This window comes from Patagioenas fasciata, chromosome 1, assembly GCF_037038585.1.
Source record: "Patagioenas fasciata isolate bPatFas1 chromosome 1, bPatFas1.hap1, whole genome shotgun sequence".
Lineage (NCBI taxonomy): Eukaryota > Metazoa > Chordata > Aves > Columbiformes > Columbidae > Patagioenas > Patagioenas fasciata.
In genome coordinates this window covers 92,209,666-92,225,787 of record NC_092520.1, presented here as the reverse complement: position 1 = coordinate 92,225,787, position 16,122 = coordinate 92,209,666, and the positions used below count along the sequence as shown (strand labels likewise).

General features: G+C 44.9%; 2 protein-coding genes across 11 annotated transcripts in view; one reads left to right on the top strand and one right to left on the bottom strand.

Moving 5' to 3' along the window:
* The window catches only part of SON (SON DNA and RNA binding protein), a 42,359-nt gene extending 37,997 nt beyond the window's left edge, over positions 1-4,362 (bottom strand). Inside the window, exons 1-2 of one of the 4 annotated variants that reach the window (XM_065862531.2) lie at positions 4,075-4,362; positions 2,294-2,460 (exon numbers count right to left, since the gene is read on the bottom strand). In XM_065862531.2, the coding sequence (XP_065718603.1) occupies positions 2,294-2,460; positions 4,075-4,190 (283 nt within the window). In that variant the 5' untranslated portion in view covers positions 4,191-4,362. Of the gene's footprint in view, positions 1-2,293; positions 2,461-3,192; positions 3,455-4,074 lie in introns of those variants that run through there. The other 3 variants (XM_065862528.2, XM_065862530.2, XM_071810672.1) reach the window with 3 other exon arrangements.
* Positions 4,363-6,427: 2,065 nt separating this feature from the next.
* Positions 6,428-16,122, top strand: part of GART (phosphoribosylglycinamide formyltransferase, phosphoribosylglycinamide synthetase, phosphoribosylaminoimidazole synthetase) — a 40,578-nt gene continuing 30,883 nt past the window's right edge. The window contains exons 1-4 of one of the 7 annotated variants that reach the window (XM_071810646.1): positions 6,431-6,445; positions 10,939-10,973; positions 14,780-14,876; positions 15,503-15,651. In XM_071810646.1, the coding sequence (XP_071666747.1) occupies positions 15,507-15,651 (145 nt within the window). In that variant the 5' untranslated portion in view covers positions 6,431-6,445; positions 10,939-10,973; positions 14,780-14,876; positions 15,503-15,506. The other 6 variants (XM_065862537.2, XM_071810661.1, XM_065862538.2 and 3 more) reach the window with 6 other exon arrangements.

The window sequence follows — 16,122 nt, the reverse complement described above, 5'->3', positions numbered from 1 at the left end:
GAGAAGTTCAACATGACAGGACAATGTGCACTTCCAGTCCAGAAAGCCAACTGTATCCTGGGCTGCATCAAAACAAGCATGACCAGCAGGTCAAGGGAGGTGATTGTCCCCCTCTACTTTTGAGAGACTCCACCTGCAGTACTGTGTTCACCTCTGGGGCCCACAACACAAGAAAGACATGGACCTGTTGGAGAGGGTCCAGAGGAATCCACAAAGATGATCAGAGGGCTGGAGCACTTCTCCTCTGAAGACAGGCTGAGAGAGTTCGGGTTGTTCTGCCTGGAGAAGAGGAGGCTCCAGGGAGACCTTACAGCAGCCTTCCAGTACCTAAAGGGGGGCTACTGGAAAGATGGGGAGGGTCTTCTTACAAGGGCATGTAGTAACAGGACAAGGCATAATGGCTTTAAACTGAAACAAAGTAGATTTGGATTAGATGTAAGGAAGAAATTCTTCACCATGAAGATGGTTAAACACTTGAATAGGTTGCTCATAGAAGCTGTGGATGCTCCATCCCTGGAAGCATTCAAGGCCAGACTGGACAGGGATTTGAGCAACCTGGTCTAGTGGAAGGTGTCCCTGCCCACAGGAGGGGGGGTTAGAACTAAAGAACTAAAGTCCCTTCCAAACCAAACCATTCTGTGATTCTTTTAATTCTATACCTCACTTCCCTCTGAATTTCTTACCCTTCTTTGGATCTAGTGCCACGTTTTCATGAGAAAGGCACTTGTATTAAAGGTAGCTTCTAATAACTTGTTAAATATGAGCTATATTATCAAGTCCACTTCTATGTTATCTTCAATTATTATATTTATTCTGGTCAGTGCAGCAAGAAGCATTCTCCAATTAAAATCTTGGCTATGACTACAAAACATCCTCTTTCAAGTAAACAATGCAAAATAATTCAAAAGTTGTTGGTAACTGCAATACTAGTAAACTAACATGACTTATGATTCCATAGATAAGTATCTCAGCCAGCTTTAAGCACACACTTTTTTATGGAATAAACAGCTTAACAAAAGAACAGCATTTCCATCAACATTGTCGTGAACGCAATGAAAGAGGACAATGAAGCAGAGTCAAATGACCTTTTCTACACAACATTTTCACATAATCTCCGTCGTTCAACAGCAACGTTAACTCCTTTCCAGATATGAGTAGTGGGAACATTTACCTCACATTAAGTTTATTAACTTCCATGTTTATAGGTCTCGCTTATTACCCTGTTGGCTCATCTCATTCATTCATAACAGAAGAACAAAAATTTAAAAAAATTAAATAATAAAAATAAGCAAAAACCACAAAAAACAACACAGGAGCTAGTCTAAACTGTAAAGTGCTGCCTGTACTGCCTAAGCGAAACACTGCTGAAAACGCTCGAGGGAAATAAGCCACTGTATATAAAAGAAGGAAAAAGCAATTCCAAACCCTTGTAAACAGAATTTCTGAAATAAACAAATTTCTACGCTGCCCCTTAAAAAAAATTACTCTGTAACTATACTTACCAAGCACATACTAGTGACCCATGTTTCAACTCCAAAAAATTAGAAATGCAGTAATGAAAGTCTTTATATCACTAACTCTCATGATTGAGAAATTTTACAAAAAGGACTAGTCCCATAAGAAGTGATATTTGTATGCAACTTTTTGGCACAATAAATCCAGTATTTTATTGAAGTTATTTATTGAAGTTATGAGATTGCTACATAAAATATCTTAACCTTGGGAAGATTACAATCTGTGTATCTACACTTTAAAGATAAGTGCATTATTCATTTTAAAACAACAAAGCATCTTACTCTGACAGATTAACCATGTAGTTCTGAATTCTAATAAACGATTTTTAGAAATAATCTTGCAAACCAATCCAAAACAACACAACAAACAATGCTTCTATCCATCAGTATCAGCTCTGTTAGTAAGAACTGCTCATTGAGACCCTGAAGCAGGTATATCTAAAATAAAGCACAATTATATATATGGATATTATTTATACATTTTAACATCACTGTAACTGAAATAAAAATATTTTTTCATACACTAGGTAATGCTTTTATATCAGAACCAGATTCAATTTTTAAATTATGTATTTCTCTTTCCATCTTATGGTTGTGAATCACACTAAAAAAAGAATACTCAACGAACATTACAATAAACATACAATTTGTCAGATGAAGGTCAGTGAGAGGAGCAGTACTGAAAAGTACTTTTTCATCTCTATAAAACTGATTCAATTTTAAGCACTATGACAACCTTCTTAAACAAGAACATATTTGCCAAATGTGTTTTCATTTACCTGATTTGCACTGCAGCTCTGTATCAATGGCTCCAGAGAGCACTTCCTCTATTTTCTGCACTATCTGATCATTCTGACGACTCCCAGCACCAGCAACAGTGTCATCTGAAGGGTTGGCTTGCTCAGCTGGGATTGTGTCACCATTGGGTTGGCCTTCTACCTTTCCACTAACCAAGAAAAATATCAACTTAATACAAGCAATTTCGAGCCTTTTTTGATTTTTTAAATTCATAAACATTTATTACACTCAACCCTTCAAAACATTATTTTAGCCTCCTGAAGAAGCCATGCTTTTAGCCAAACATCTAGCTTTTAATTAATTTTCACTTATTCACAACAGAACATGTGAGGAAAACACAAGTGAGGAAAACACAATCTCGAATATAACACTGTCCCCACGCTTTCTGTAAAAACTTGCACAGGCTCCCCTCATAAAATAAGCACCCAGCACTCACTTTTCTCCACCAGATTTTGCTTACTTTGTGAGATAAGGCTGTGGAAAACCTAGGCAAGCTTAAACGTAATAAAACAAATCACACAGACGCTCGCCCCTTCCCCTCTTGCAGCAACGCAACAGAACAAGAGGGAAAACCCGTGAGTGGAAAGGGGTGCGCGGCCGCCAGGAGACAACGCGCGCGTGCGTGCATCCGACTGCCCCTCCCCCCCCCCCCGGCATGTTTTCGCTCAAGGCGCTCACAAGGGCGCGAGCCCCCTGTCCCCGCCACGCTGACGCCGAAACGACCCGCAAAGAGCCCCGGGCCCCGTCCCGTCCCCCTCCGTCCCGAGGCGGGGCCCGCGCATTTCCCCCCGCCAGCGCACCCCTCCTCTCCCCGCGCACTAGGCCCCGGCTCCAGCGCGGCTGCGTCGCCCTCCCCCGCCACCCCGGCCAGGCTCGTTACCCGCTGTGTTGCTGCTGCTGCTCTTCCTGGATCTCCCGGAATTTGCTAACCACGAAGGACCGAAAGATCTGCTCGATATTAGTCGCCATGACAGCTATACCGCACCGGGGAACCCCCCTCCCCCACACCACCACTCTCCGCTTTCCTTCTTGCCGAGACGCGAGGCCTCCAGTATCCCACAAACCACCGCCGCAACTAGAGACCGAGGGCCCTTGCTGACGTCCTCGCTATATGCCCTCTCGCCATTGGTTGCCCTCTAACGGATGACGTCGCCGAGGAGGGTGGAGCAACTCAGGCCTCCGGGCGGCCGTTCTAGCGCTGAGTAAAAGCCATAGAGCGCCAGTCCCCGTCTGGCTTCCGGGAGGGGGAAGGGGGGAGAAGTCTCGTGTCTCGAGGAAGCTCGCTGCTCCCCCCTCCCCCCGCAGGAGCGCGCGGCGCCGCCATGTTGTTGCACTCGCCCCCGCCCTCCCCACCCCACCGGCAGCGCGCGCCTCCCGGCGGCTTCCCCCCCCCCCGCTCCGCGACAGGCAAAGCCCCGGCGGGCCGTCCTGCCCCCCCTCGCCGCCGGGTGAAACCGTTAACTGCCGTTCTGCCCCCACACCGACACCACACACACATACCGTTCTCGGCCCCTCTCGCGCCCCGTACACCCAAAAGCTGCGCCTGAGCCACGGGGAGAGACAGAAGGGGGAGGGGGTGCAGGGTACCATCGTGCCCAGTGACCGCCGGTCCCTTCGGCCTTGTCCGCCTCCCGTTCCCCTCCACCACGCACACCGCCTCTACCTCTTTTTCCCCCGTCGCGATCGCGGCCGCCTCCGGCAGCCACCGGGGCCCCGAAAGCGTCTGGGCCTCCCCGAGAGGAGCCCAGCGGCCGGCACTCACCTCGCCGCGGGCCCGAGCGGCTGTGGCGGCGGCGGTGGGGCCATGGTGGGCTGAAGCGTGTGGCTGTGCGTGCCGGCGGGCTCGGGGCCGCTGGGGGTGGGTGGGAGCGATGCCATTGGTCTCCATGGAGCGGGGGCCAAGCCCCGTGTGCCGAGCGCAGGCAGCGCCTAGCGGGGGGGCCTGCCGGCGCGCGAGTGCCGCATCACAGGGCCCGGCGCGGCGCTGCCCTCCTCCCTCACTTACCGAGCGGTTCCATGCGAAACACGCCCTGCCCCCTCCGCCGTGCGAGCGGGCGAGCCCGGCTGCGACACGCACGTGTGCTCCGGGGGCTGCCGGCGGGGCGCGGGCGGGCGCCCCGCGAAAGGGGGTGGGGGGTGTGTGGAGAAATTAAAAGGAACAAAGGGAAGACGAGGAAGACGCCGCCGCCGTGAATAAATAAATGACAGCTGAGTGAAAGCCGGCCTCAGCCCACCTGCAAAGCTGTGTCTTCTGCGAGGTGTTTCGCTGGAACCAAAGTCAATTTAAGGGGGAGGGTGGGGGGTGTCCCTTCCTGCTGCCCCCAAACCAATTCTCAACTCTGTGTAAAGATAAGGCTTTACCATCTTCAGTCCTGTAAAGCCAGGTAACCTTACAATTCCTGCCACGTAGAGTTTCTTCTGGTGTCATGAAGTAGTAACTTAGGGGGGTCTAGCAAACCTGAAATAAATTTAAAATACCTCAAAACCTAGATATAACCATTTCATTGCTGCTGGGGTCTTTATGTGCAACATCAGCCTCAACTTCAATGTGGTTGCAAGACCCTTTAAAAGCAGCGTTGTTCTTTACTGTGCATTGCTGGGATGTGTGGTGCCTTAATATCAACGTTGGGAAAATAATGCATTTGATACGTGGATCGATTTGCTTACAATGTCACAGTCAATTTATTACATTTATAATACAAAGCAGCTACATTTTAAGAGGGGCTTTCACAAATAACCTGTACCTTCTGTGCCATCCCAACATCGATAAGTTTTAGATCTTACCAATAGTGTATCTATTTTCTGGTATTCAATGAGCTAAAGACTGAGAATGTTTCACTTGAACAATTTCAGACATATTTAGGTTCCCCTGATGGCAATGGCCTTGCCTAGACCAGGCACGTTTGTACCCAGAAACAAGTTGTGATATTCTACATAGGCATAAGGTTGCTAGCAGGGGCCTAACAACAAAGCTGCGAAGGCTGAAGCATAACTTACACCTTCCAAAAATCCTCCAGCCCTCCTCAAGAGAACAGCGGGTTTGACTGGTGTAATTTAGCCCATGTTAGGAGCTTCAGGCAGAAAAGATGTTCCAGGCAGGGATCACACCTCCAATGGAGGCTGGAGGCAGCTACACCACCAATCTGCCCACCTGCAGGAGAGGGACCTTCTCCAACCACAGTTAATTGATTCCAAGGAGCTTAGCTACATTGATATTCCTACCAGCGTAGGCCTCCACCTATACAAGGAATACCATGAACAAAGGCGTAAAAAGAGACAGGGGAGGATTTTTGTGCATGCCGCATATTTCACTCTGGGTTCACTAAAAATCAATGTGGGCAAAGTAATAACTACAAAAATTACTATTCATAGATACCTGGATCCACAGCCGCACAGGAAAATAACTATTCCTGCTCACCCCATCTCTATTTGCTGAAAAAAAAAAAAAAAAAACCAAGCCACCACCTTTTAGTTAAACACCTTCATTCAGTAAGGAAGTTTTCAAATTAATTAAATACTTTCATCTTGTCAAGACCAGTGGTTGTTGCTGATATATTCAGTGTTCAATTTGTAAACATAGTATTATGGGACTTTGCTAATAGCAGTTCTGCTGCAATTGACAGTACTACCTAGAGCATTTATTCATGTGACTGTTCCCTTTTAAAGCAAGAGTCAAAGGTGTGCTTAAATACGCAAACAGTATTTAACGAGCCTATATTTCATAAGCTAATTTACAAAGAACAGTGAGGTTTTCACATTTTAGCTCTTGGCAGGGGGGAGAAGCAAAACTATGGATCAAATCTGCTTTCATTAACAATGTTGTTGCACACTTTTAATGCTGAATTGGACTCAATGTTGCCCAATACTCTTCGGTTTCATAGAGTGTAAAGTTCAACGTGGTACAAACTAAGGAGTTGTGCCTACACAGTACTTAAAGATACATAGGACCATTCGCCCTGAGAGGACACAGAAGCAAAATCAATCTTTGCACAACCAACTTAATTATCACCTTTAGCCTCTGTGGATAAAGTAAAAGCAATAACCTACACACAGGCAATGTTTTTCGGCCGGCTCCAGCACCTTCCCGACCCGGCTCAGCAGGCTCCGCAGGTAACAGCCGCGCTCCGCAGAAGGTAACTTATAGACTTCAAGAATCTACGTGCAAAAGCCAATTAATGGGTCCCGAAGCTGACACATTGATTACCCCGGGCTTCCCGGCTCCCGCCCCCGGGCCGACCCGCCGCCATGTCGCGGTGCCTCCTGGGTACTGTAGTTTTCGGCGGCGTGGCGGAGGATGCCTTCCCGTTCTTTAAAATCCCCTGAAGAAAAGTAAGTTTTTTGTTTTGTTTTCTTTTCTTTTTCGCCCTGGAGAAGGGCACCCGCTGGCGGGCCGCTCCGTCCCGGTGTGGCTGCCCGCAGCCAGCCCCCCGCGGCCGGGCTGTTGGGCGGCGGTGCGGGAGGGACGCGGCGGAGCCATGTGCTCCCCGCTGCCAGGGCGATAAAATGGCGGGGCGGCCCGAACCGGCGCCTTCCCGCCGGCTCCTGCTGCACTCAGGCCCGCCGTGGAGAGCCGGCCTGGCCTAAAAAAAAGCCCTGGCGGCTTTGTTTTAACCCGGGTCCTGCTCTGCCCGCGCCTCCGGCCATGGAGAGGCGTGTGGAGATTTGATGGCTAGCGGCTTATTCATTTATATATTTGTTTTAACTGCGCGTCTTCTACCCAGATTTACTTCTGGGGGAGCTTGGTGTGTAGCATTTTTAAAGGTACTGCACTTTAAAGTATTTTAAAACGCGCATGGCTCTTGTTGCTACTTATTTAAAAAAAAAAAAAATCCGCACTGCTTGGCTTTGAAAAAATGGCGAAATATTTGCTTTAAAGTAAATATTAAACTTATAACCTCTCTAGTCTTGGACTTTGACTCACTTTGATTCTTTCCCTGCTGTTTGTGAAGTTGGGGACTTACCAACTTTATCATTGGCATCCCGCCCCCCCTCCAGTCTATCCAGTAGGTACTTGAAACTAATGAGCAGAGTTAATACCCTGTTTCCCCGAAAATAAGAGAATATTTTTGCTCCAGAAGTTGCTTATTTTTTTACATGTATACCTGCCTAGACACTATTTAAATTGACTTTCGTGATGAACTGTAAGTAGGGCTTATTTTTGGAGTAGCGCTTGTATTTTGAGCATCCTCAAAAATCCTGAAAAAATAGTTTTTCGGGGAACGAGGGTACTTATTTCAGTATGTTGTGTGCATAACTGAAATAGTAACACAGGAAGGGCATTTCTCCCCCACCTCATTCATTGTGGTTCTCACCTCATAGCTGCTTCTGAGGCTATGGTGAAAGGCACAAAGCACTTCCAGTTTCCCACAAAGAGTTTGATGGGTCAAAATTTGATACTTTTGGGAGGGTGATAAAACTTTTAAGGTACATTTATTTTTAGTAGTGAAACTTGCAGTAACGTTTTGCCTAGGAAACACACAATCCAGCCATTCCAAGGATCACACCGGGAGGCAAGACGCCTGCTGTGCAGATCCTTAAATCGGGCCGTGAAAGTTTTATTCTCAGCTCTGAGTCAGGCCTTCAGTATGATGCTCTGGTTTCTGCAGGGCTGAAAAACAGATAATTATTACCTTTCTTGTTTGTGGGGTTTTTTGTTGTTGTTGTTTGTTCATTTGGTTTTGTTTTGTTTATTTTTTTGTTTGTTTTATAAAACTGTCTAATATACCACACTTATGGCTGGGTAAGAGCCAGGAATTAGTCCCAAATAAAATGTATGAACCAAAGATTATTTAAACCCAAAGCCATACATAAAACTGATTCTGGAAGCCTCTCAACTCCTTAAGCAACTCTTCACTGTATTGAAAGCCAAGGAGATGAAAAGTTCTCTGAGGCTGTGCTGTTTTCCTTCAGGATGAGTGTAATACTTGCCACAGCCTAAACTTGAAGTTCCGTCATTGTATTTTGGCCATTTTTACCAGTTCAGGTGCCACAGCTGTTTCTACACCTCGCATTGCACCAGCAGAGCTGCCTGTGCACTTGGTAGGGTGAATTCCCTCAGGAAACTGATCCACAGAGGAAAAATTTGTGGAGAGACATGGATCTCTTCCCCTCCCCAGCCATCATTTGATTCTCTGATTCGACTTGCCCCATGACCATAAACACGCTGGGGCAGGAGGTGGGAATGAGCAGTTGAGTGGAAAGGTAGATTGTGAAGCAGCATTTGCCACCGATTGCGTTATCACCTCTCAGTCAATCAAGGTGATCTGAGGGTGCAGTGTACAGGACAGCTGGGTTGATGAGCAGTTTGCGGCAGCAAAAAGCAAGCTCTTTTCAGCTTCTCTGGCAGCTTTCTGCTGCTGCTTCCCTTGTACTGGCTGTGGTGATCACTTCAGCCCTCAGTGAGTTAGTTTAGCTCACTAAACTGGCAGAGAAGTATTTATTTTATATGTGCGTGTATATATATATTTACCTTTCTGTGTTGATTGCTGTTGTGGTGCTAGTATTCCAGCATTATTGGCTGCCTGATCCGAGTGACTGCACGCCCTCTGCACACGCAGGTGGGAGAGGGAAGGAGAGGCTGGAGGTGGAGAAGTTGGTGGGGCCAATGGGCGGCTGCACCAGCAAAGGGCAGGAAAGCCAGTTGTGAAACACTTGTCAGTGAACCTGCAGCTTGCGCAGTTCAGTCTCCGGTTGGTCTACGAGCTTGAACGGGATCCAGCAGCTGGCACAGATTCACTGGGAAGGCCAGCTCGGAGGTCACCTCCCGTGTATTGAGATCTGTGTGCACTCATAATGCGACTCTAGGAAATGACTCGAATTGCTGATTAGAGCATAATTCAGAAAGCAGAAGAGCAGGGTTCAGCCCAAGGGGGTTTGAGACAGTGTGATCTGGCTGCTGCCAGGTTCAGAAGCCAGGTAAAGGACGTCAGGTTCCCGGGAGGGAGTATGGCAGCAGCCTAGCTATTGAAGATGGGAGGACAAAGTCCTGCTTCTTATCCAAGTGGTTCTTTCAATATTTTATCCCATTATAGGTCTATGAAAAAAAAAAAAAAGCACGAACAGTCCTGACTGCTAGGGCTAGAAGCTAATAAATACTCTACTCGCTGGGGAGGCAGCAGAATTACACAGCCTTCCCAGTTTTGTGTTCTTGCTGTGTCCTGTGAGTTTTCGTTTCTTCTCCTGCCTAGCTTCAAGACAAAGAATGAACCTTCTCCTTTAGTCCAAAGCCAAGTGATAAGAGCTCTTCTCCAGGGACTGGGGGGTGTGGATTTGAACCTGCTTGCTGATGCTGGGCTTGGGTTCTTTGTGTTTGGGGTAAGTGCTGGGCCATTTTGTAGCCTAAGCTCTAGGAAAGGTAGGAGTCAAGACACTTTGGGTGAGGACTGCATCTTTTGTATGCGGAAACTTGAATGCCTTGCATCAGGTTTCCTTAATCCCAGTGTTGGAAGCTGAGGTATTGCAGCTTTTAAATAGGCTGCAGCTAAAGCTAAATGTTACACGTGCAGTGATGAATAGATTGCTGCTGCCTGAAAGGCAAGTCTTGCCCTTGAGCTCCTCTGTTCAGGTCTGTTGTCCCATCCATTCACTGTTAATGTCTCTAGATCTTGGCTGATTGCACTTTAAGCCAGATCAGTTCACAGAAATCCATTTCGCGTTGTTTGTGGTTTTTCCTTTTTTTCTTTCTCAAGTTAGTTTTATGAAATCTCAGTGTATTGACTGTATTCAGGTGAGCACTGGAGCCAGCACACGGAAGGGGAAAGCGTGTCTGGCTTCACAACATCCCCTTTCAATGATGACAGGTTCTATGAATGAGTCCAACATTGATGCATGTGTAAATTTTTGCAGCACAGAGTAAACCTGCTTGAGCAGCACATACTTTTTAATGAAGGGCTGAAGCACTTTGGATGCTGCACAGTGCAATATTTTAAATATACCTAAGTGTTATCAGTGCCACTCCACCCTCAGCTCAGATTTTGTTGAAACTAAGAGACTAAAAAGTATCTTTTTTTTTTTTAAAGCCTTTGTTTTGTGTCACCTTTTCCACACAGATTTTCAAGATTTGATGTTATTTGGCTCACCAAAGCAAAAACCGCTCCACCCAGGCCTCTCAATTGAGCACAGAGAAAGTCATCAGCATCGGAGCTTAACTGAAGGAAAAAAAAAAAAAAGGCACTGAAGCAGGGAGCCACCAGTCATACCCTAGATGTTTGTGCTATATTGTGCAGATCTTAATTGCACCTTTTTACTGCTTTAGTTAGGGGTGATAATAAGGCAATGGCTTATCACCAGACTCCACCTAGTTGAGAGAAAATATTTAGGTAACTTGCACCACACGCTTACAATATGAAACTGAAACTGGGGAAGAAATTGCTTAAGGAGTTTACATTTACAGTTCTTAGGTACAATCAAGGAGCTCAGTTTAATTTTCAAGCCTGTGCACAGGCTCAGCTCAAGGAAGAGTTGATGGCTCCTGTCCGTTCTCTGTTGGTAGGGAAGGGGCTGCAGCTGAGTTAGTAACGTCATCGCCATTTGAAATCTCACCGTGCCTTGAGGAGGAGTCAGGATGGAGAAAGCTATCAGATACAGTTGATTTTGCCTCCCTCACTTTATTTTCTCTGTTTCACAGGCCCTGACCTAGTGGAAGAGTTGCCGATCTTCTTGGTGAGCCCTGCCTTTTGTGGAGGATAGAGGTCTCTAGGCTGATGCTCGTCCCTGCTGACTTACTTCTGGCAACCTCAGGGACAGGCTCTGGAAATGGACTTGTCTTTGCTCTGTCCTCGTGTCCGCTCCTCTTGGATACATGGAATGATTAGCTTGCTTCTGCTTTCCTGTTCTCGTTTCCTATAAGTACCTAGTAACAGACCCTTGCCTGAAATGCTGCCTGTCTTTATTTTAAAACGTCTTTTAAATAAACATGTCTTCCTTCTTTACAAGAGCAGACGATGGTTGCTTAAGATAATTACATACCGTGTTCTGGAATATTTTTTGGAGTTTAAGGATTTTACATATTGCTTCCAAAAAAACCCAGAGGGCATGATAATCCTCACAGAAGAAATATCTACCTTGTGAATGGCTCTTGGTCTTTTGAGAACAAATTTTTGACTCCTGAATTACTGACAAAATAAAAAGAAATGTCACCTCTTGGAATTTTCGTTTTTAATGCAAGATACTGCTGGGCAGCATAGGGCCTACACGGCATCTTTTTGTGTTAGCGTGAAAAAGAAAGGCTGCAACTGCTAAATTTGAATCTCCTAAACAGTGATTGCCACCAGAAGTTCTTCTCAAGATACATCCCTAAATAAAAGTTATTAAGATACCTCTCATGGGATGCACAAATAATAATTAGTTTTGAAAAAGTGGCTGAAACTTATTTTTTACTCACATTTAGTTATAAAATTGTTACGTTTTTATTTCACCATATGATATATGGCTTGTTCTGTTTACCTACTCTTGTGTAAAACTTTATGCTGTATATGACTTTTTTTTTTCTTTGAGCTGGCAGTAGTAGTAGAATATGTTACTTTGGGGGGGAAAAGGAAGTGATTATTTGACCTACTTGCCAGCATGGTCAGTTACTTTAGCTGGCAACAGTGTCACTGGGTCTTCAAACCTGTGCTTCTGCTATTTTTAAGCAGTAGACTTTATGGAGTCTGCATGTGCATCATACGCCTTATTCTTTCATACTGTTGATATGCATAGGACTATCCATAGCCTCATTTTTATGCATACCAAAAATTAATAGTCTCATTTTTAGATAAAAGGAGAAGGTTTACAATCTGATTAGTAAGCAGTTTTTAACTGCAAAAGATACCTGGGATGGGACAGAATTTATTTTGCATGTTTAGAAACAACAGGATGGGCGTCTGGTCTGCAGAGTTTTTTCTCCTCACTCCTAGACCATTCGTATGTGAGATTCTGTCCCCTCATCCCAACTGGAATGGCTGAACTTTCCCATTCATTGGGTGGCGGCACGATGTCGTCAGCGGGGCGGTAATATTGGGACAGGGGTACTACATTTTAACCAGAGGCTGCTTATCGCCTTTCTCTTTGCACATCTGAGCTCTCGAGTACTGCTTTCCTCAGACTGGCAGCACGTAGGATAGAGTAAGTGTGTTTCTCTGTTCAGGTTTGAATCTCTGCACTCAGTTCTGAGGTACTTGTAAGAAAATGCTGTCATGTGTATAGTTCAACTAATTATTGATAAAATTTGCCTTAAAAAAACTGTTTAGTGATGGCTATCCGTGGAAAGCACTGGAAATGTGCTTGTTTGGTTTAACTTTAGTGTAGGAGATAGCTGCCTGCTACATGATATGTGTTTATTCTTTTGCACTGCATTTATTTGTCTTAGGTAACTGTCTTTATCTAATTCATCCCTTTGTTGTAGCCAGCCCCTTTTATCTTTTATTTTTGTTTGAGTTGCAATATAGAAGAGGTTTAGTGTAACTTGATATCCCAGATATGTATACTATAGTGGACAGTTTTTACCCCAAAATACTTTTTTGTTGTTGTAAGTAATTCTGGAGTTTTGTAATTAAAATATCTCTGCAACTTTGCAGCATGTGTATTTTGTCAAACACTGCTGATTAGAAAGCAATTGGTCTCCATCTACCTGAAACTATGGTTAAATTTTAACTGTAGTGTTTTTAGTTGATAGTGAACAACTCAGTGTTAATTTTCGGTATTTTACCGTTCTATTTGTATTTGGTTTGTCTTTATTCTGACTGTATGTTTTGCCTAAAAGTATCACTCCCTGACCAAATAATTCCTTCATTAACAGATTAAAATAGGTTAGCAAATGACATAGGAATACCTTCTAAAAATCTGTGTGGGCTCTTCCTGTCTGAAGCTTATTGCAGATGACTTGGATTTAAAAATCAGGCTCACTGTATGCATTGCGTAGTGCCCTCAGAGCAGAAGCCATTCCCTCCATAGTCCAGGTCCTTGGCAACTACAGGTTTCTCCAGGGCCAGGGCTGTCTGAGCAGCTTTATTCCAGTCAGGCTCTAGCAGCTGATGGGAGGAGAAGCACACACCCCTACCTTATCAGTTGGCTGAAGGTCTGCTTTCTGTCGTGTCTTTTTGCTCCTCCCATAGAAATCTGTTGTTTTTCTCTCGTTTGCTTAAGATGTGCTTTGTGCTAGTCATCCCCCTCTTGTCCTCCTGCGAAGGAGGGTACCGCAGAGGAGTTCTGACTTCTCACTGCTCTGGGAAATGGAGCTGTCACCTCTGTGTTCAGCTGCATTGTGCGTGTACATGGGGTTTTTTTTTCTCTGAGCTCGCCTTGGGAGGCCCTGCGCAAATTGGCAAGCGCAGGTCAAGGACCAGCCACCTAACGAAAAGCGGCCAAGGGTTGCGTGTCACCTGTGCCAGGATTACAGCAGGGAGACTGGTTGTTCCTTTTGAGGAAAACTCTTCTCTGGGCAGCGTTCCTCACACCCAGTGAATGGGGGATTGCTTGTACCGCAGAGGGACACATCAGGCCTCTTCACTGGCCGTGCATAGTTCTTTAAGTAAATCTTACCATTTTCTACATTAAATGATTGTTTGCTTATTCTCATTACTTTGAATGCTTTGAGCCATTTTTCGTAGCTTTAGGTCATCGTTTTGCATATGTTATGATTTAAAGCTTTTAGGTGATTTTCTGCAAGCAGTGCGTGCTGCACTTGGGCTTAGGACCTACTGCAAATTTGTAGCTGCTTCCTTTCTGCATCGCTGAATAGATCCTTCAGGGACCATTTGACTTCTGTGAATAAAACTCTCATGTTAACCACTGCGGTGGCATTATTTGTGTATGTAATTCACATATAGCTGGACTAATGTGGCTCTAACAGCTTATTCTTTGAATAGTTTGGGAGGCTAGCCTTTGCTTTTCATGTAGCTCTAAGTAAAACTTATGTACTTGTTTATAAATCATGTGCTTACTTTATTTCTTTATTTACTATTTTCTGAACTCCAGTGGGTTTTGTCAGTGTAAGCTTTGCTAGTTGTATGGTATCATTGTCAGGATAGCAATTCTTAGGTGACCAACATCAGTTAATATGTAGAGAATACACATAGAAGTAAGCATGTCTTAAAAAGCAAAGGCTACCTCTCAAAGCTGATCGAAATAAGAATTGTAATATTGACATGAATCCAATGTGTCTAAGTTATGTGTACAGGCACAGAGAAGAACACAGAGGGTTCCTTTCATTTTTGTGACCATTTTGTTTCCAAACTGCTGAAAAGGTTTTGGACAGTTTCTAACAAAATTGCAACCTTCAGTTATACGGCCACTTTCTGCAGGCCAAGAAAGCACTGATGTGTTTTTCTACAACACAGCAGCATGGGAGGGAGGAGTGGCTGTCCTGCGGTACCTTCTCAGAGTGAGGTCCTTTATTAATGACTCCTGGTCTTCCCTGGTGTTTGCCTTGTGGTTGTCCTCTGCTAAGAAAAGCCAGAGATGGAACTTGATTTCCCTGTCTCATACAGGCTGCCCAGAGAGGCTGTGGAGTCTCCTCTGGAGACATTCAAGACCCAGCTGGACACATTCCTGTGCGATCTGCTCTGGGTGAACCTGCTTTAGCAGGTGGGTTGGACTAGATGGTCTACAGAGGTCCCTTCCAACCCCAACCATTCTGTGATTGCTCCTAGCCTTTCCTTTTCCTGAAACTCCTTCAGATATTACCTCTAAAAAGTCTGAAGTGATCCTGTTCAGCTCCCCAACATTGTAATACTGTGTTCACACAGTTAGTTCATCAGAAGGGCTTTGCCCTTTGCAGGCTTGGATTCTCCTGGAGTTACTATAGGTTGCGAATCACAGCCTGGTAATTCGTAAGGGTTTTCCCTGTATCACAGACTTCTGTATAACTTGGAGCAGTTGCCAATACAACTAAAGGAAAGCAAGGATGGTTTGCCCTGCAGGTTACTTCTGTGTTCTGGAGCAGTTCAGTCTTTGACATTTAGTTTATATCACATCTGATAAACTTAGTTATCCATTTTCATGTACATGTCTCTCTCTCTTTTTTATTTTTAGAAAACAACAACAACAAAACCCTTAGAGAAATATCATTGCTTGAAACAAAGTGACATCATTCACCTCTGTTAGGAGTTGCATTGCACCTGGCACTTAAAACTGCAGTCTGTGAAGCTCTTGCTTTCCTAACCTCACACACTTAATTCTGGCTGTTTTGCTTGTGTTCTGGTTTTATGCAGACTAATGGCTGACCAAGTGCTTGTGATTGGCAGTGGAGGGAGAGAGCATGCGCTGGCCTGGAAGTTGGCCCAGTCCCCACACGTAAAACATGTGTTTGTTGCTCCAGGGAATGCAGGAACAGCTGACAATGGAAAAATTTCCAATTCAGGTAAAGAGAAAAAGTGCTGGTTTTAAATTTGATAACAGATAAGTTGTTCCATTCATGGATTTGTTAATGTGATTAAGATTATTATTATTGCTACTTTTTAAGGTTCTGGACATTTGAAATAGACTTTGTGCAACTATGACTGATTTTACATGATCTCAGTTTTGATTCTAGTTCTTTGAGTTCAAGGGTGAAGGATGCAGCCAAAACTCCATCTGCCTGATCCACATCCCTCTGGGAATACATCTTGGGATGGCTGCAGTGGTTCCTGCCGCCTAGCTGGGAAGGGGTGATGGTTTCTCTTGCCTGAAGCAAGTGCCAGCACCTAAAATATTAAATTCACTACTATATTCTCAGAAGTGCATTGAAGCCCTGTGATCTCTACAGCCTTTGATGAGAATACTTTCTCACCTAAAATGTTCAACCATAGAAAAACATTCATTCCTTTGTCATAGTGACCTTGAGAAGTTAAGG